The following is a 21502-nucleotide window of genomic DNA, read 5'->3' as shown; positions in this document are numbered from 1 at the left end:
TTTCTCATAGTTATCTGTTACTCTTGGCTCTTAGTAACCTTTTGGTTCTATTTCCCTTCCACCCCCACCATTAATTCTGAGAGCAGTGTTGGAGCTGCATCTAAGTGAAATATCTAGCTTAATTAGTTAGGGGTAGTAACCGCCGCAGTAAGCAAGCTACACCCATGCTTATTTGTTTACCCAGAATATGTAATTCAGTCCTTGTTGGTTATCTGTATATAGATCCACTTTTCTTCATTCCCCTTGCCGTTGAAGCAGTGAGTTATGCTGGATATGCATTGAAAGTGAAATATCAGTCTTTCTCCCCTGCCGTTGAAGCAGAGAGCTAGGCTGGATATGCGTGAAGTATCAGTCTTTCTCCCCTGCTGTTGAAGCAGAGAGCTATGCTGGATATGCATTGAAAGTGAAGTATCAGGCTTATTTGGTTTGGGGTAGTAACTGCTGTAAAAAGCAAGCTACTTCCAGCTTTTTTGTGAATGCAAATCTTTTTTTCCATATTCATTCACGTCCTCTAGACTTTATGGATCCACAGTGTTTATCCCATGGCCCTTTGAAGTCTTTCACAGTTCTGGTCTTCACCACTTCCTCCGGAAGGGCATTACAGGCATCCACCATCCTCTCCGTGAAGAAATACTTCCTGACATTGGTTCTGCTGATTTTTTTCCGACGGAAAAGGTTTGTCATTGTCTTTGGATCATTAAAACCTTTCAAGTATCTGAAAGTCTGTATCATATCACTTCTGCTCCTCCTTTCCTCCAGGGTGTACATATTTAGATTCTTCAATCTCTCCTCATAAGTCATTCGATGAAGGCCTTCCACCTTTTTGGTCGCTCTTCTCTGGACTGCCTCCATCTTGTCTCTGTCTCTTTGGAGATACGATCTCCAGAACTGAACACAGTATTCCAGGTGAGGCCTCACCAAGGACCTGTAAAAGGAGATAATCACTTCCCTTTTCTTACTCGATATTCCTCTCTCTATGCAGCCCAGCCTGGCTTTAGCTATCGCCTTGTCACATTGTTTCGCCGACTTCAGATCATTAGACACTATCACCCCAAGGTCTCTCTCCTGCTCCGTGCACATCGGTCCTTCTCCCCCCATTGAATACAGTTCATTCAGATTTCCACTCCCCATATGCATGACTCTGCACTTCTTGGCATTGAATCTCAGCTGCCATATCTTCGACCACTCTTCCAGCTTCCTTAAATCCCATCTCATTCTCTCCACTCCTTCTGGTGTGTCCACTCTGTTGCAGATCTTAGTGTCATCCACAAAAAGACAAGCCTTACCTTCTATCCCGTCCACAATGTCGCTCACAAAGATATTGAACAGGACCGGTACCAACACCGATTCTTGCGGTACACCGCTTAAAACCGCTCTCTCTTCAGAGAGAGTTCCATTTACCATCACACATTGTCTTCTGTCCGTCAACCAGTTTGCAATCCAGGCCACCACCTCGGCACTCACTCCTAAGCTTCTCATTTTATTCACCAGTCTCTTGTGCAGGACTGTATCAAAAGCTTTGCTGAAATCCAAGTAGATGACATCGAGTGCTCTTCCTTGATCCAATTCCTTGGTTACCCAGTCAAAAAAGTCAATCAGATTTGTCTGACAGGATCTTCCCCTGGTGAATCCATGTAGGGATATTATGAATAAAGAGAACTTGAGTAGGATAATGGATGTTCTTGAGCAGGTTGAGTTTTCTCCATCCACTATCGCTTTTGAGGCATGGGATGAGATAATTTTGTTGTTGGCAGATGAATTAACGCCAATTCGGCAGCACTTGATAAAAAAGCACTCATATAAGAAGAAACCGTGGTATTCCCAAGTACTCGACGAGGAAAACAAAAGCTCCATCATTTAGAAAGGAAGTGGAGAAAGAAAAAAAGTAGTGGGAATTTGGAAAGTTATAGGATACAATTGGAAAAATATGGAGGTGCTATTGAAAAGGCTAAAAAAAGCATTCTTTACAAAAGAAATTCATGATGTAAACTTTAATAGCCAATTTCTGTTTGCTACAGTCAGGTATCTAACATCAGCATCTTGACTGGAGGGAGGTGATAGAATTCAGGAAAACACTGAACTGTCTCCAGATATGTTTGCCAAAGCTTTCCTAAAGAAAACTGAAGGTATTTCTGCCAAATTTTCAACTTGAACTGATGTACAGTTAGTTAGCCAGCCAATAATAGCATCACAATGGAATGTTTTTGATTCAATATCATCACTAGAGATACAACAGATTATAAAAAAAAATGAATCCAGCATATTGCCAGTTGAATCCGATTCAAGTCAATTCCCTAAAGGCGATTAATGAAGTAATTTTGCTGTTTATTACAAGGTTGGTGAATATTTCATTGACAGCAGGCATTGTCCCTGATCAATTGAAAAGGGCAGTAGTGTGCCCTCTGTTAAAAAAGGGGAACCTAGATCCAGCAAATTTAATGAATTATCATCCCATATCCTCTGACCATTTTGGCAAAGGATATTGAGAATGTAGTGAATAGACAGTTGGATAGGTATCTAGAAGAAAACTCTCTCTTGAATCCCAATCAGTATGGGTTTAGGAGAGATAACAACATGAAGTTGCTAATGTTATCTTTGTCAGAAACATTTTTGAGGAGTTTTGAGCAGGGTCAGAGGTTCCTATTGGTGCTGCTCGATATATTGGCAGCATTTGATACAGTTGATCATATTCTGCTGCTACATCATCTGTCTGAATTCGGGATATCTAGGGTTGTGAAAGACTGATTTTCCTCATTTCTTTCAAAAAGAAGCTTTCAGGTAATCTTTGGTATGGGAACTTCTAAATGGTTTGATAGTAAAATGGGGATTCCACAGGGATCTTCCCTGTCTGCTACAACTATTTAATATTTATATTGCACTGTTATGTTAGGTACTGGAAAATGTGGGGTAGAATATCAGATGTTTGCAGACAATATTCAATTTTAGTTTCCAATTAAGGATTCCCTGAAGGAAGCACTTGAGATGCTGACATCATATTTGTCAACAATAATAATATGGTTAACTCAAAATCGGTTAGCATTGAACACCAGTAAGGCCAAAATTATATTGTTGGCAAAAAAGTGTTCAAATGATTCCAGTGGGTCGAAGATGTCATTTGAAAGAATTGACCTTGCACCATTGTCAGTTGTACATAACTTGGGAGTCCAGTTGGATTGTGAATTAGCTATGAAAGATCATGGGCCGGATTTTAAAAGGGTTACGCGCGTAACCCTTCTAAACCGACCCTGCGCTCGCCGAGCCTATATTGCATAGGCTTCCGGCGCACGCAAAGCCCCGGGACACACGTAAATCTCGGGGCTTTCTTGGGGTGGGCGTGTCGGGGGTGTGATGTGGTCGGCGCGTCATCCGAGGGTGTGTCGGGGGGTGTGACGCGGCCGGCGCATCATCCGTGGGTGGTGCCGTGGGCGTGGTTTCGGCACGGGGGTGTTCCGGGGGCATGACCGTGGCCTCCGGACCAGTCCCCGGACCGGAAAATGGCATGCGGCAGCCAGCCCGGTACGTGCAAAGTTACGCCTACCTCTAGCAAGCGTAACTTGTGCGACAGAGGTAGGGGGGTTTAGATAGGGCCGGGGGGGTGGGTTAGGTAAGGGAAGGGAAGGTGGGGGGAGGTGGAAGGAAAGTTCCCTCCGAGGCCGCTCTGATTTCGGAGTGGCCTTGGAGGAAACGGGCAGCGCGCGCAGGGCTCGGCGCTCACAAGTTGCACAAATGTGCACCCCCTTGCGCGCGCCGACCCCAGATTTTATAAGATACGCATGAGTGTACCCCCATGTGCATAAGCTGGTGAAAATCTGATACCTCAAGTTGCATATATTGCATCGATTAAAGCTATATTTGGGGTTTGATGGTTTTCAGTTAGTTTTACAAATGATGGTACTAAATAATATTGACTATTATAACTCACTTCTTCTCTGGTTACCAAAAAACATGATTAAATTAGTACAGTTGTTACAAAATTCCATGGCCAGAGTATTGTGTAGAGTGGGGAGGTATCAACATATTATACCTTTACTTAAGGACCTTCATTGGTTGCCAGTATCTTTTAGAATCCATTTTAAAGTTTTAGTAATAATACAGAAGGCACTCTACAAACTGGAAAATGGATGGTTGAGATCCAGATTATAGTGGTATGTGCCGGAAAGGGAATTACAGTCTGTGAATAAAGGTCTTTTAGTGACTGCCTCAGTGAAGGAAGCTAGCCTGAAAATGGTTTGTGAACGAGCGATTACAGTGGCAGGACCAGTACTATGGAATTCAATGCTGGAGGAGTTACAGCTAATGAGAAAGCATAAACTAGGTAAATGCTAAAACCCTGGCTTTTTAAGGAGGCTTATAATATCTAAAGATAAAGAGACAGGGTGGAAGAGTTAAGCAGCCAAGAGGGTTAGAGGGAAAGTTCAAGCGTTGCTTATTCATATTTTGAGTTTTATACTATTTTATATTGGTATTGTATTTTATTCATTTTAAAATTTTATATATGTAAAATTTGTAAACCACCTAGATTACATAAGAACATAAGAAATTGCCATGCTGGGTCAGACCAAGGGTCCATCAAGCCCAGCATCCTGTTTCCAACAGAGGCCAAAACCAGGCCACAAGAACCTGGCAATTACCCAAACACTAAGAAGATCCCATGCTACTGATGCAATTAATAGCAGTGGCTATTCCCTAAGTAAACTTGATTAATAGCCATTACTGGACTTCTCCTCCAAGAACTTATCCAAACCTTTTTTGAACCCAGCTACACTAACTGCACTAACCACATCCTCTGGCAACAAATTCCAGAGCTTTATTGTGCATTGAGTGAAAAAGAATTTCTCCGATTAGTCTTAAATGTGCTACTTGATAACTTCATGGAATGCCCCCTAGTCCTTCTATTATTCGAAAGTGAAAATATCCGAGTCACATCTACTCGTTCAAGACCTCTCATGATCTTAAAGACCTCTATCATATCCCCCCTCAGCCGTCTCTTCTCCAAGCTGAACAGCCCTTGATGATAGGTGGTATAGAAAAAAGAGAAAATAAATAAATATAATACATAAATAAATAAATAAGAGCATCATAAAATTATGACTGGTGTGGAGCAAGTAAACAGGGAATGGTTATTTACCCTTTCAAATAGTACTTGGAAAAGTGAACACTCAAAGTTGCTGGTTGGTAGAGGATTTAAAGCAAATGTAAGAATTTTTTTCAGTTAATGCACAATAAAACTGTGAAATTTATGGCTGCAGGATGTAGTCAAAGGTATACTATTCCTTTGACTATACATAGGTTTTAAAATGGTGTATTAATTCTTAGGCAGATAGACATGTGATCACCGCCCTTACTTCTGGGAGTGGGCAATAGGGAATGGATCTCTCCATTAGGATCTGATGGGTGCTTCTAACTGACCTGGATTGACCAAAGTTAGAAACAGGATACTAGGATTAATGGACTATTGATCTGACCCAATGGGTCTCTTCTTAGGTTCTTGTTACATAATTTGATATGAAATGAGATTTATTTTCATAGAAGTTCTATAACTTTCTAATATTATTGGGAAAAGCCATTCATACTATATGAACCCTATGACTCATTTTGAAAAATAAATAGCTTTTCAATGTATGTGTATATATATATGTGTGTATGTGCATATAATCACTATTTTACTTGTGAAATATGTAGATGTAAGTGTGTGTGTAAGATAACTGGATGTATGGAGAGGAAAGTTAAATAAATTGGGTCTTACATCCTTTTAAAAATATGTACTCTGTATAATAACATAAGAAATGCCATGCCAGGTTAGATCCAGGTCCATTAAGTTAACCATCCTGTCTCCATATAGCAAGTATCCAGTTGTACAAATTTCCAAACAAAATTTTAAAAAATTAGAAGTTGGTCTTGCATCTTTGAAACCATAAATGTTCCACTTTCATGAACCACATTTTACATAAGAACATAAGAAATTGCCATGCTGGGTCAGACCAAGGGTCCATCAAGCCCAGCATCCTGTATCCAACAGAGGCCAAACCAGGCCACAAGAACCTGGCAATTACCCAAACACTAAGAAGATGCCATGCTACTAATGCAATTAATAGCAGTGGCTATTCCCTAAGTAAACTTGATTAATAGCCGTTAATGGACTTCTCCTCCAAGAACTTATCCAAACCTTTATTGAACCCAGCTACACTAACTGCACTAACCACATCCTCTGGCAACAAATTCCAGAGCTTTATTGTGCATTGAGTGAAAAAGAATTTCTCCGATTAGTCTTAAATGTGCTACTTGATAACTTCATGGAATGCCCCCTAGTCCTTCTATTATTCGAAAGTGTAAATAACCGATTCACATCTACTCGTTCAAGACCGCTCATGATCTTAAAGACCTCTATCATATCCCCCCTCAGCCGTCTCTTCTCCAAGCTGAACAGCCCTAACCTCTTCAGCCTTTCCTCATAGGGGAGCTGTTCTATCCCCATTATCATTTTGGTTGTGTGTGTGTGTGTGTATATATATATATAGAGAGAGAGAGAAAACTCTTCTCTTGAAAGTGGTATGCTCTTTCAGGGCATACAAACAAGAATATATAAATTGGGGCTGTTTCTCTTGCCACTTATCCCCTCCACATGCAAGTATCTAAGGGGTGAGTCCTTTCTGTGGGGGGAAAGGTATTGCTTGTTGCCCAGGTGGTGAGGTGGATTCCTTTCTTAGTATGCAGCTAGTTAGTGTGATGCTGATGCTTGTTTAGGACAAATGAAGTAGGACACAGGTCTAGATGTTCAAATAATAAAGGTTTACTGATTTCTTAAAAGTAATCACTGTCCATATGAAAAAAATAACTTTACAGATGAGTGTCCTTTTCTCTCTGTGTATGTGCTGGTGCTCAGTTTCTTGGGTGGTTCCTAACTTTCCTGAACTGAGAGTGTGAGTCCAGTTTCTGGGTTAATCCTATTTTGCACAGGTTCCCCTTTAGAAATATACAGTCCTACCTGAGTCCACCAGTTGCTTTGAAAAGATTCCCAGCCTGCACCTGTGTCCCGGGGGAAAATGCTGAGGAGGGTCTTCAATTCTGCTCTTCTTTGCTTTATGGGACCTCTCAGAAGGAAAGATCTTGACAGACAAAGGTCAGGCATGCTGTCCAATCACCAAATGAGAGGAGGGGTAACAAAAATACCTGCTGTCAACAAAAAGAAAGTGATTTTTTCTAAAATGTCCAAAATCTTCTGGGATGACACTGTCACTGCAGCTCTTCTCTGTTCTAGAAGGATACTGGAAGATCTTCAGTAATCTGGCTTTTGGATCCCAGGAATAACTTTCACCAGGAGCACCAGGCTGCAAACCCAGCAAAACAATTCGCAAAGAAGTAAAAAATCTCTTTCTCTAAAAGGTCTCTTTCTCTAAATTGAGTCGGGCAGGGAGTGCACAGGAAGAAGAAACCGCAAAAAAATATACTAAGGGGTAGATTTTTAAACATGCGTGCGCGTCCATGTGCATGCGCTACCTGGCATGCGCACATGGCAAGCGATTTTATAACATGCGCATGCTGGTCCGTGCATGTTATAAAATCCGGGGTGGCGTGCGCAAGGGGAGTGAAATAATGCAATTTTCACACGGCGACACATCGCAGCCTTCTCCAGTTCCCTACCCCCTGCCCATACTCCCTCCCTCGTCCCCTGTCCTCCCTGACCCCTTAAAACAGCCTACCTTTTTTTTGTCTTGTTTCGGAACTTATGCCAGCTCCGGCGCTCAATCCCCCAGCACAGCAGCAAATGGCTGCTATACTGACCACTTCCAGCCCCAACCCTCCCCGCCCCCAGGACCACCCCTTGGTAGTGGCCTGGCTCTTATGCATGTAATGGGGGGTTGTGCGCATGGCCAGGACCCTTCTAAAATGCACGTGGTGTGCACAAGGCCCAGCCGCACACTTAACCCCTGGATTTTATGCATGGAGGGAGGTTTAAAATTTGGCCATATTGCTCTAGCCCCTATTTATAGGCAAAGTTCACCCACTCAAACTGCCTGTAGTGGAGAAGCTGAAATGTGATATTCCTGTAAGAAGATCTGTAAGCTACTAGGGACATCTAGTGTTCAACCCATAGATGTGCCCCCATATATATCTCCTACTGACCCATCTAGCTTCCGCCCAATAGCTAACCTTCCCATGATTGCAAAAATCATGGAAAAAATAGTCAACAAACAGCTATCAGATTATCTCGAGGAGCACAACATTCTCTCCCCTACGCAACACGGATTTCGAAAAACACGAAGCACAGAAACCCTGCTCATATCCCTGGCAGATACTATCCTATTAAACATGGAAAAAGGTCAAACTTATCTGCTCGCTCTCCTCGATCTGTCCGCCGCCTTTGACACTGTGAACCATAACATCCTTCTTGAATGACTAACAGACATTGGCGTCAAAGGTCTTGCACTTTGTTGGTTCAGATCCTTCCTCTCCAACAGGTTCTACAAAGTCAGGATCAACAATAAAGAATCTCCTCCAGTACGCTCCAACCTGGGTGTCCCACAAGGATCTTCCTTATCTCCAACACTCTTCAACATCTACCTTCTACCACTCTGCCACCTACTCACAAAACTAAATCTACCCCACTATCTTTACGCTGATGATGTCCAAATCCTCATCCCAATCAAAGACTCTCTTCAAAAAACCTTTAACCACTGGACCACCTGCTCCAAGCAATTAACCAACTACTTTCCACTCTTAACCTGGTCCTAAACAGCGACAAAACCGAGATTCTTATCATCTCAAAGGAAATCCTCACCACACCCCCAATTCCACCACCCTTCTCCCACTCTATCAACTCCACTATTAAATCCTCTCCCTTCGTCAGAGATCTAGGCGTGATCCTAGATAACCAGCTCACCCTAAAGAACTTTGTGAACTCCATTGCGAAAGATTGCTTCTTCAAATTAGAAGTCCTCAGAAACTTAAAACCTCTCCTTCACTTCCAAGATTTCAGATTGGTGCTGCAATCCGTCATCCTGTCAAAACTAGACTATTGTAACTCCCTCCTTCTTGGACTCCCAGCCAACACCATAAAACCTCTTCAAATGGTTCAAAACTCAGCAGCGAGGATCCTCACCAACACTAAAAAAAGGGATCATATCACCCCCACTCTTCAACACCTCCACTGGCTACCCATCAAGTACAGGATCGTTTTCAAAGTCCTCACGATCATCCATAAAGCCAAACACAACCTCATATCCCTTGACACCACTATTCAATTCACACCACATACCTCATCCAGACCAATTAGAAGCGCCTACAAAGACACCCTGTTTGCCCCACAAGCAAAATCATCCTTAAGAAAGAGGGCCCTATCGACAGCAGGTCCTCATCAATGGAATGCATTACCTCAGGACCTCAGGCAAGAGCATTGCCCATCTTCGTTCAAAAAAAGACTTAAAACATGGCTATTCAGCCTAGCCTTCCCTGACCCCTAATTCTTTCCTTCCCAGACGCCAGACTCCAGCCATCACAAACTCTTAATTCTAGCCATATCAGACTCTTAAGTCCTCCTCTGACACCCCAATCAGTTGACACAGTCTGTCAATTTCACTCCCATTATGCTTTGCAATCAATTTTCTTAGTCATCTTTCCCACGCTTTCCCTAAGATGCCATGTTATGCTATGATATGTCTGGTTATGCAATGTTGCCTCAATTACCTGTCCTAAGCGCTCTTCTAAGACACCTTGTTTGTTACGAAATATGACGATAAGTTGAGTTATACGATATGTTAAGTTATAGTTATGATATTTTATATGTTAAGCTATACGATATAACAAGTTACCATTATGACAGGTTAATTTATAACTTGTTCCTTATTTAATTGCCTCACTGTTCTATGTAACGCTCCTTAGCAAATTTTTGTAGTTACATTGTAAACCGGTGTGATTTGTATTCTTACAGGAACATCGGTATAGAAAAATTAAAAATAAATAAATATATATATATATATATCTGTCTATACACATATATATCTGTATATATACACACATACATACATATGTATGGATCTCTATCATAAGGAACAATCCATTTATTGAATGGGAGAGAACAGAATCACTAGATGGGTTTGTAGCTCCCCCATGAAGGAGCCTGAGATGATGATTCTGAGTATATAAACCCCTGCCACCATCATAGAGTATGGCATTTTTAGCTGATCCTTCCAGGGACAGCATGTCCATGGTTATTCCCTTTCAAGTAGATTTTAATACATGTAAAACCTTACCTCGAACTAAACGACTTCCAAACTGTATTATAATCATTACTATTTTCAAGCATGGACTACCTTAATTCTTTATTGACTGGAATTCCAAAATACATCATATGTCCTCTACAAATCATTCAGAACACAGCTGCTAGACTATTAACCAACAATTCAAGCCGCGAACATATTACACCAATATTAAAACAATTACATTGGTTACCCATATCTTTCCGAATCCAGTACAAACTTGATTTAACTGTTCGTTCCATATTGTTTAATTTGTACTCTCTCTGGGAAAATGCAATTATGAAATTCTACCCCCCCCCCCCCCTTCTAGATCACTTCGCTCGGCAACCAGATACCTCCTTGATATTCCTTCACCAAAATTAATACACCTCGATGAAACACATGAAAGAGCACTCTCAGCAGCAGGTCCAATATTTTGGAATACTCTCCCCATTGAATTAAGAAACTGTAAGAATTATAGGATATTAAAAAAAAATATCTTAAAACCCACCTTTTCAATATTGCTTTTAATGAATAATTTACTTTTAGTTTCTTAGATTTTTGTCTATTTCTGAATTTAAAATTCATTTTAATTTTGCATTTTATTTTGCTTGAAGTGGATTCTTGGGTACTGCGGAGATGGCCACTCCCAAGGGGAGGAGCCCCGTGAGGAACCGCAGTACTAGGCTAGACTCTTTACATGCAGACTCAGAGAATTTGTATTTATTATACAGCTTGATGGTACTGCCCGGGGTGGACAGTAGTAAGGCAACCCAGTAGAAGCAGTCCAGGGGTCCTCAGCAGAGGAGACCAGTCCCACTCTTGAATAGATGAAAGGCAGCGCAGGGTAGCAAAGGCAGGACCCAGATGTAGACTCCAAGCGCTGAAGCTGAAGGTGGAACAGACTAAGAGAATTAGTACTCACAGAGTAGTTAGCTGTATTGATGGAGATCCTGGCAGGCAGAAGCGAAGAAGTTGCAGTCACCAGTGTAGGAAGCGCAGGCCCTCGAGGAGCAAGTACCCGGTTTCCCAGATAGGTACCTGAAAGAGAGAAGATGGGCCCCCGAAGATGGGCTAACCCAGGTTAGTGATGAATTACTCTGAAGGGCAGAGAGAGAGCTTCCAGCGGCTGCTGGGAAGTGGCAGAGCAGCTTAGACTGGAGCGATTCCAGTCCTTGCTAACTCAGTTTGTTAGCAACCGAAGGGCAGGCTAAATACCAGGATGTGCTGTCATCACTCGGAGGGGACGCCCCCGAGGTTCCCGCCATGATGTGGATAAAGATGTGGGTGGCATGTGCGCACCCTAGGAGGCCCTCAGGAGAAACATGGCGAACGCCGTCGCTGATCTGGGGACGCCAGGGAGAGCGGCATGAAGACGCGGTGGCAGCCAGCCACCCAAGGCTTGAGGAGAGAGAAGGAAGAAAGGTGAGGCACAAAGGTCGAAGCTGTCTGAGACCGATGGACGCAACAGTGGTGTCTTATGACCCAAGACCACTGGTAGACTGTAAGGAGCCTTGGAGGAGGAATGGATATTCATCCATTTTTTAAGGAAGGAGAAAGGAGGAGGTCCTTGATCTGAAGAAGAGAAGAGAAGTAAAACTCTGTGCCTTTCAGGTACTAAGAGTAGGGAGGAAAAGAAGGAAGAAGAACTAAAGGAGGTATATGGGATTTTGGACTTTCTTTATCAGATTGACTAAAAACGATTATCCCATATCAGTTGAAAGGGAGCTTACAACATTGATTTGAAAGGAAGAGAAATAATAAACGTATTAACTGGAGTTGGATTGGCACATCAATATAAATCTATTGAAAGAGAAAAGATCACAAATTAATTCAGTAGCTAAATATATAACAACCTATTCTGAGACATCAAAAGCTGTAAGAACTTTTTCATCAACTGCACAATTTATCAGCAAAAGTTATGTTGGAAACCTAATACTGCCAGCATGCTTATTGCTGTAGTATACCATTGAACACTTATCAGTGCTATTTACCAAGAACTATAGAGGATTTGAAAATCAAAGCAGTGGGCCTACAGGAGTTATCTTTCCCCCACCTAGGGAATCTTGGACTCCAGATAACATAACTGCTTGGGAAGATTTGACTGTAAGAACTGTGCTTGAGGTATGGTTCCTGGGGCCTTTATCCGGGAGGATCAGCCCAGGACTTAAACATAATATGCATGAGAAATATTTGTAAATACAGGAGGTAGTGCATGCAAATAAAACTCGAACATATTCATTAGGGATATCCTGAAAAATCCGACTGGCTGGGGGACCCATAGGACTGGTTTGAGTTCCCCGGCTTAGTCTTTTGCCTGGCTTAAGTTTTTGTTTGTCTTATCTGTGTCACTCATAAATCTTTCAGCTACTGCCATGATCATTTATCATTTTCCTGTTTCCAGTTTTTCATGTGTTGCTTTGTCTATGATCACTGAAAAGTACTGGTACTGTTAACTGAGGAATTCCTGCTAACTGAATCATTTTTAAAAAAAGGAAGAAATGGCACGCAACCTCTTGAACTTAGATTTCTCCTTTTTTTTAGCCACAAAAAAGGCTGTCATTTCCTTGAACTCTTTTGTGTAGTGCATATTAACAGTTTATTTCCAGTATCTAAAAGTCAGTTTCTATTCCATTTGGTTTCTGCAGAAATCTTATTTTGCTTTCATCTGTTACATAAGAACACTTAATTTTGTATTGTCATGTTCTATGGTGGTCTTTTTAAAAATATATTGAAAGCATAAAGGCCTATATATTAAATTCACAAAAGATTTATGTTTTGTCAGAACAAACCATATTATAAGAAATGGCAAACAGATGAAATCATGTTATTTATTAAATGTTAGACATCTAAGTTTGCTGCATTCATTTTGAATCTTGTCTGTAACATTTCATCTTTTCATTTGATTCTTCAGATGCTCCCACAATATGCAAATCATGTTATACTGAATACAGAAGAAACATTGAATATATTACAATTTTCATTTTAATAAAGTTGTCAATGTATAATACATGCTGTACAACTATGGAAGACTTACAAAAAGGTAATAAAAGGGTAATTTAGACATAGAACTAGTTAATAGCTTTTTATATTTCACAATCTAATAAAAGTAAATGTGTAGAAACGCTTAGATATAGGATTTGAAAAGGTTCATTTTTTATTTTGGTATTTCTTTTTTTTTTTAACACTTTTGCTTCAGCTCTAGAAGTATGACTGAAAACATGATTTGTTCAGGTTCTGAAGCAATTCTTGACCTTGCTCACTGTGTCCATGTTACAAGAAATAGGACCCTTTGTTGAGCTATTGTGAATCAAGTTAGAATACACATATCTTATTTCAGCTGGTGGCTCATCGCTTTCTAAGTACATAAACCTTTTTTCCATGTTATAAATCTCTGCCTTAAATCCTAATGTTAAAACTTGCTTTATACAACTTCATTCTTTCTTTTTCAGATGGAGTAGATATTGAGGATGATCCTACCTGCTCGTGGCCAGCTTCATCACCTTCTAGCAAAGATCAGACTTCGCCGAGCCATGGAGACGGTTGTGACTTTGGTGAAGAAGAAGGTGGTCCAGGACTTCCCTACCCGTGCCAATTTTGTGATAAGTCATTCAGCCGCCTCAGCTACTTAAAACATCATGAGCAAAGTCATAGTGATAAGCTGCCTTTCAAGTGTACATACTGCAGTAGACTTTTCAAGCATAAGCGTAGCAGAGACCGCCACATAAAGCTGCACACAGGAGATAAGAAATACCATTGTAGTGAGTGTGATGCAGCATTTTCAAGAAGTGATCATCTTAAGATTCACTTAAAGACTCATACTTCCAACAAGCCATATAAATGTGCCATTTGTAGACGTGGGTTCCTTTCATCTAGTTCTTTGCATGGTCACATGCAGGTTCATGAGAGAAACAAAGATGGCTCTCATTCAGGCTCTAGGCTGGAAGACTGGAAAATGAAAGACACACAGAAGTGTAGTCAGTGTGAAGAAGGCTTTGATTTTCCTGAAGATCTACAAAAACACATAGCTGAATGCCACCCTGAATGTTCACCTAATGAAGACAGGGCTGCATTTCAGTGTGTCTACTGCCATGAACTTTTTGTTGAGGAAAGCTCCCTTCTAAATCATATAGCAGAAGTCCATAGCAGTGAAAAGAAAAATTCTTGCAACATTTGCTCTGAAAATTTCCATACTGTTGAAGAATTATATAGCCACATGGATAGTCACCAGCAAACAGAATCATGCAATCACAGCAACAGCCCATCTTTGGTTACTGTTGGCTACACTTCAGTGTCTAGCACTACCCCCGATTCAAACCTCTCTGTAGATAGCTCAACAATGGTAGAAGTGGCTCCCCCACTAACCAAGAGCCGTGGAAGAAAGCGGGCTGCTCAGCAAGTAAGTGACATTACTGTTCCTTCAAATAAACAAGCAAAAGTAACCTACAGTTGCATTTACTGTAGCAAACAGCTGTTTTCAAGTCTTGCAGTTTTACAGATACACCTGAAAACTATGCATTTAGATAAACCAGAGCAAGCCCATATTTGTCAATATTGTTTGGAGGTGTTGCCTTCACTCTACAATTTGAATGAACATCTCAAGCAAGTGCATGAATCTCAGGATCCAGCGTTGATTGTTTCTTCCATGCCTTCCATGGTTTACCAGTGCAACTTTTGTGCTGAAGTATTTAATGACCTCAACACCCTTCAGGAGCATATCAGATACTCTCATGGATTTGCAAACCCTACTGCTAAAGACAGTAATGCATTCTTTTGCCCACATTGCTATATGGGATTTCTAACTGATTCTTCCCTGGAAGAGCACATTCGACAAGTTCATTGTGAACTCAGCAATTCACGGTTTGGTTCCCCTGTGCTGGGAACGCCAAAAGATCCTGTGGTAGAAGTATATTCTTGTTCATATTGTACAAATTCACCAATATTCAATAGTGTTCTCAAGCTGAACAAGCATATCAAAGAAAACCACAAGAACATTCCTTTGGCACTGAATTATATTCACAATGGTAAGAAATCCAGAGCCCTGAGCCCTTTGTCTCCTGTTTCCATGGAGCAGACCTCTCTAAAGATGATGCAGACAGGTGGTGTGCCAGCACGCCCTGCAGGTGAATATATTTGTAATCAGTGTGGTGCTAAGTATACTTCCCTTGACAGTTTTCAGACCCATTTGAAAACTCATCTTGACACAGTGTTGCCAAAACTGACATGCCCACAGTGCAACAAGGAGTTTCCAAACCAAGAATCCCTACTGAAGCATGTCACAATTCATTTTATGATAACATCCACGTATTACATCTGTGAAAGTTGTGATAAACAGTTTACTTCGGTGGATGACTTGCAGAAACACCTACTGGACATGCACACTTTTGTCTTTTTCCGCTGTACCTTGTGTCAGGAGGTGTTTGATTCCAAAGTGTCCATTCAGCTGCACCTTGCTGTAAAGCATAGCAATGAAAAGAAGGTGTACCGGTGTACGTCTTGTAACTGGGACTTCCGCAACGAAACAGATCTACAGCTTCATGTGAAACACAACCATCTGGAGAACCAAGGGAAAGTACACAAATGCATTTTCTGTGGTGAATCATTTGGTACAGAAGTCGAGTTGCAGTGTCATATCACCACTCACAGCAAAAAATACAACTGTAAGTTTTGCAGCAAAGCTTTTCATGCTATCATTTTGCTAGAGAAACATTTAAGGGAAAAACACTGTGTCTTTGAAGCAAAAGCTCCAAACTGTGGAACCAATGGAGCTTCTGAGCAAGTTCAAAAAGAGGAAGTTGAACTTCAGACCTTGCTGACAAACAGCCAAGATACACACAATAGTCATGATGGCAGTGAAGAAGATATTGACACGGCTGAGCCTATGTATGGTTGTGACATTTGTGGTGCTGCCTATACCATGGAATCTCTTCTGCAGAATCATCAGCTCCGTGATCACAATATCAGACCTGGAGAGAGTGCCATAATCAAGAAAAAAGCAGAGCTTATTAAAGGGAATTACAAGTGCAATGTATGTTCTCGAACTTTCTTTTCTGAAGCTGGTCTTCGAGAGCACATGCAGACTCACTTGGGACCAGTAAAGCATTACATGTGCCCTATCTGTGGAGAGCGTTTTCCCTCACTTTTAACTCTAACTGAACACAAAGTTACCCATAGTAAGAGCTTGGACACTGGAACATGCAGAATCTGCAAACTGCCCCTCCAGTGTGAGGAGGAATTTTTAGAGCATTGTCAAATGCATCCTGATCTTCGAAATTCACTCACAGGTTTCCGCTGTGTGGTATGCATGCAGACAGTGACCTCTACCTTGGAACTGAAAATCCATGGGACATTCCACATGCAGAAAACAGGCAATGGTTCTGCCATGCAGAATGTGAACCGTGTGCAACATCTACAGAAATTGTACAAATGTGCCTCTTGTCTGAAGGAGTTCCGTTCAAAACAGGATTTAGTGAAACTTGATATCAATGGTTTGCCATATGGTCTGTGTGCTAGCTGTGTTAATCTGAGCAAAAGTGCTAGCCCAAGTATCAATATTGCTTTGAGCAGTAATAGGCAAAACCTGAGCCAAAATGAGGTCTTCACTTCTGCTGAAAACAAAAGTAAACCGTCCGTGCTGAAGACTCGATGTTCTAGTTGCAATGTAAAATTTGAATCAGAAACCGAACTTCAGAATCACATCCAGTCAGTCCACAGAGACCATGTTCCTGATAGCAACACTGCACAGCTGAAAACACCACAAGTATCGCCTATGCCCAGAATCAGCCCCTCTCAATCTGAAGAGGTAACTTTTTTTTTTTCCGTTAGCACTTATGAGGACATATCCATTGTATGCTCCCATTAGCTCATAATATGTCGCTTGGCTTGGATTTCAACTGCAACAATGTAATGTTTTGCTCTAGGCATTGAAGATTACTTCTTGATCAGTTGAGTTAGTTGGAAAAATGGAAACTCATTTGTTCCTGTTTCCTAAGGACAGGAATGACCAGTTTTGGGTCTGTGAGGGCTCCTTCAAGTCCACATTTCCCAGTCATGAAGTTGTGAGAGATTTCTGGCACAGTGGAGTTAGTTAACATAAGACAATGCCTTCTAAAAAAAAAAAAAAAATAAATAAACAAGTCATGTAGTTTTCTTCTTGCAAGAGTAGTAAAACAGCACTGCTTTTATTAGCAATTTTCAATAGAGCTATAAGCAACCAACTCAACTCACACAGAAAGAGGATGCAAGCAAGTACACATGCAGAACAGTACAGAAGGCCTAGTAGCTCAAAACCGTTCAGTACTAATTAACTCAATCGAGTCTAGCACATGAAAAAGATTTCCAGTAGAAGTCAAATCATAAATTCCTTAAAAGTATAGCACAGTTTATATTTTTCCTTAAGCAAGTAATGGCCCTTTTACAGCAGCAGGTTTAAAAAAAAAAGGCCCAATGGAAACAAAAATTTGGTCTTTGCCAGGTTTCTAGGTAAATTAAGTTTTTTGAACTTGTTTTAAGCTGCTTACCTGAACATAATCTGCTTTGAAATGCCAGAAGAAGTGGAATATAAATAAAATAAATAAATATATGGGGGAAACTAACATTTTTTCCCCTGAATAAAGTACCCATAGTTGTACTTTTCAATTTGCTGAACATTTTCCATTCCTTTCTCTCAGGCAAGGAATGGAAAATGCTCCTTTCCTTTCCTTTCCAACCTCACCTGATTTCATTAGAGTTTCAAATCGCAGTTCTTTCACATATTCTGTCACAAAGTCAGTAGCGCATATCACACACACACACACACACACACACACAAAGCCTATGTCAAAAAACTCTTCCCAGGCTCCCACTACATTTGCAGGTCCTTTCTTATCCTCCAGTCCTGTCCTTCAGGGGGACATTTTGAGTTTCAAGTCACTTAGCCTTCCATTGTCTCAGCTATGAACCTAGATTGTAAGCTCTCTGGGGCAGGGAAATATCTACTTTTCTTGTTAGTAACTCACCTTGAGCTCAGATTTAGACATGCGAGTAATCAAATTCAAAAAATCTAAATCACTCTCTAAGTACTTATTTCTGGAAGTTTCACTGTCCTTCCAGGGGCTCCTCAATTTGCTTCTTAGGCAGGATTTTAACACAATAGCAATACCAACCTGCAGGTAATCAATGGTCTTACAACTGCTGTAACTCAGGTCTTTAATCACCCTAAACTGATAATCTCCTCATACATCTGGTTGACTCTGCCTCAGTTACTACACTAAATAATATGAAACATGGTAGAGAATACCCAAGGTTACAGACTTACTGAATGGGTAATCCACCACAGAGTTTGGATCTCTCCTGCTAGTCAGGAGAGTCATTTAGGGAGAAAAGCAGGTTGCATTTATTTATTTATTTATCTCAGTTTTATAAACTCATTTCCAATAAGCTTCTTGCAATGATGAACAACAGGACAAATCACATCCATAATCAAACATCAGTATGTATGCAAATCATAAGAACATAAGAATTGTCATATTAGTTCTCCAAGTCCAATAACCTGTTTTCCAAAGTGGCTAATAGAGGTCACAAGTGCCTGTCAAGATCCCAAATAAATTCCATGCTGCTAATGCTTAGGGATAAGTAGTGGCTTTCCCCAAGTCTATCTAATTCATAATAGACTTCTCCAGGAACTTGTCCAATTCTTTTTTAAACCCCACTATAATAATTGCTTTTACCAAATCCTCCAGCAATTAATTCCAGAGCGTTGAGTACAAAGTATTTTCCCCAATTTGTTTTAAATCTGCTATTTACTAATTTCATGGAGTGTCCCCTAGTCTTTGTATTTTTTTGAAATAGTAAATAATTGATTTATATTTACCCCTTCTATTCTACTCAAGATTTTATAGACCACTAACATATCTCTCCTCAGCTATCTCTTTGTTAAATGCAGAATTCAGTACAATAAAACCAAATTACAGTTACAAATAATAAAAAGGACAGGTTATTGCAAACAAATATAAAAGGGTCAATTTTAATCCATAACATCATGTCGCTGTCACATATAGCCAAAAGGAATAGAACATCTAGATGGGAGTTATGCCATATTCTAAGGATGCTTGCAAATGACAAAGATATGCAAACCATCGTAACTCAAATGGCAATAAATGCAACTGAAATAGCTGAATCTTCAGATGTTTCTTAAAAAGAGTACAGTCATATATATGTAAATCTCTTGGTGTCTGGTTCTATAATCCAGATGTGGTTCAAGAAAAATGCTTGTATGCTTGTTTTTTCTTTTCAGTTTTACTCATTAAATGTGGTTGCTAGGGACATGTCTGCCCAGATACTCCCATAATCGGGGAAGCCTGAAATCCCTAACAGACAGCCGATACAGTAAAGCGTGGCCACAGTTACCCCGTTTCTAACCCGCTGTGTACTCACAATTTCACCGCGTAAGTCTAACCCGCGATTCACTATCTGTTTTTACCGATCCTTACCGCTTCTTTAACTCGATGTGTATCCCTTTCCGCCCGTGGCATGTATATGTATGTAAACGATCCGATTAGCTATTCCCTCCCATACAGTAGTGCGCCCCGACTATCACCTTTTTAACCTGCTATCTTGCCACGTCTTTAACCCTACTAATTTACCGCCTACCCTGACCCTTGCGTTAGTGTGGTGAACTTAGCCGCCCAGTCCCAAACCAACCCAATCCACAGAAAAAAAAAAATGCTTCTCTCACTTAGCCACCCAGTCCCAAACCAACCCAATCCACAGAAAAAAAATGCTTCTCGCACTTAGCCGCCCAGTCCCAAATCAAACCAACCCAATCCAAGCCCCAGCAGAGAGAGACGAAATTTAGCCGCCCAGTCCCAAACCAACCCAATCCACAGAAAAAAAAAATGCTTCTCGCACTTAGCCTCCCAGTCCCAAACCAAACCAACCCAATCCAAGCCCAAGCAGAGAGAGACGAAATTTCACAGTTCCAAACTTTTCCCCAGCCCCCGCTCACCTGCCCTGGCCGTGGCCTCGCAAGTCCCCAGCAGCAGCAGTAGAAGTAGAAGGGCAGCAAGAGACAGCAGCTTCATCAGCCCCGCCGGCGAAGGTGAATACGTGCATGCCTGTAGGTCCAATGTGGATGCTCAAGGCAGTGAAGGTGCATGCGCACACGCCGTGACCTCCGACGTCCAGCCAGTCACGGCGTGTGCGCATGCGCCTTCGCTGCCTTGAGCGCCCATATTTGGACGTACAGGCGTGCACGTATTTGCTGAAGCCACTCTCTCTCTCTCCGCTCTCTCTCGACGCCCTTCTACTGCTGCTGCTGGGGGCTTGCGAGGCCACGGCCAGGGCAGGTGAGCGGGGGCTGGGGGAAAGTTTGGGACTGTGAAGTTTCGTCTCTGCTGGGGCTTGGATTGGGTTGGTTTGGTTTGGGATTGGGCGGCTAAGTTCGAGAAGCATTTTTTTTTCTGTGGATTGGGTTGGTTTGGGACTGGGTGGCTAAATTTCATCTCTCTCTGCTGGGGCTTGGATTGGGTTGGTTTGGGACTGTGAAATTTTGTCTCTCTCTGCTGGGTCTTGGATTGGTTTGGTTTGGGACTGTGAAATTTTGTCTCTCTTGTCCATCCGAAGGAGGGTGCTTTGTTGCGCTCCCTGCCTCCGATCGCCGGCTGCTGGGGCTTGCTGGCACCAGGCGCTCAAGGTAGCGGGGTCTGTAGGAGAGCTATCCACTTCCTGGTACCTGTCATTTCAAACGTCATTTGAAATGACAGGTACCAGCGCACCCAGGATACTGTATAGGCGCTGTATAGCGCCTATACAGTAAAATGGATTGCGCTTCATGGACGCGCGTTGGACACGGCTTGCATTTGCATGCCATTTAAATACAGTATCGAGCGGTAGGTGAACCGAACTGTGCGTGCGGCAAACGCAGGTGCACCGGGCACTAAGACACCTCTTTCTACCGCACCTTACTGTATCGGCCCGAGAGTGAGGAGAAAGCAGAATGTTGTCCATTGGCAAAGTTGTGTATCTGAGAACATGAAATTCTGGTAACACCAGCCCTCCTGTGTGATTTACTAGTGTATAACCTTAGCTGCTTTTAGAGAAATGATTTGTGTTAACTTCTCAACAGCAGAAAAAGATTAGCTGTTATACCTTTTCTCTGAAGAGAAACTGTTTATGTTCAGATTTTTCTGCTGCCAAACAGTTCTGGATCACCCTAGAAACTCTGTTTGCTTAGCACAAAATAATCCTATAAGAACTGTATATTGTGTGATAGAATTGTTGTTCTGCTC

At 41.5% G+C, this 21502-nt stretch overlaps 1 protein-coding gene across 4 annotated transcripts in view; it reads left to right on the top strand.

Moving 5' to 3' along the window:
• The window catches only part of ZNF521 (zinc finger protein 521), an 876085-nt gene that overhangs the window by 347692 nt on the left and 506891 nt on the right, over nucleotides 1-21502 (top strand). For 2 of the 4 annotated variants that reach the window (XM_029591155.1, XM_029591154.1), the window contains exons 1-2: nucleotides 13150-13278; nucleotides 13688-17037. In XM_029591155.1, the coding sequence (XP_029447015.1) occupies nucleotides 13236-13278; nucleotides 13688-17037 (3393 nt within the window). In that variant the 5' untranslated portion in view covers nucleotides 13150-13235. Of the gene's footprint in view, nucleotides 1-13149; nucleotides 13279-13687; nucleotides 17038-21502 lie in introns of those variants that run through there. The other 2 variants (XM_029591157.1, XM_029591156.1) reach the window with 1 other exon arrangement.

The sequence above is a fragment of the Rhinatrema bivittatum genome, chromosome 2 (genome assembly GCF_901001135.1).
Source record: "Rhinatrema bivittatum chromosome 2, aRhiBiv1.1, whole genome shotgun sequence".
NCBI classification, from domain to species: Eukaryota; Metazoa; Chordata; class Amphibia; order Gymnophiona; family Rhinatrematidae; genus Rhinatrema; species Rhinatrema bivittatum.
The sequence above is the reverse complement of the archived record's forward strand: the minus strand, read 5'-3'. Positions and strand labels throughout refer to the sequence as shown.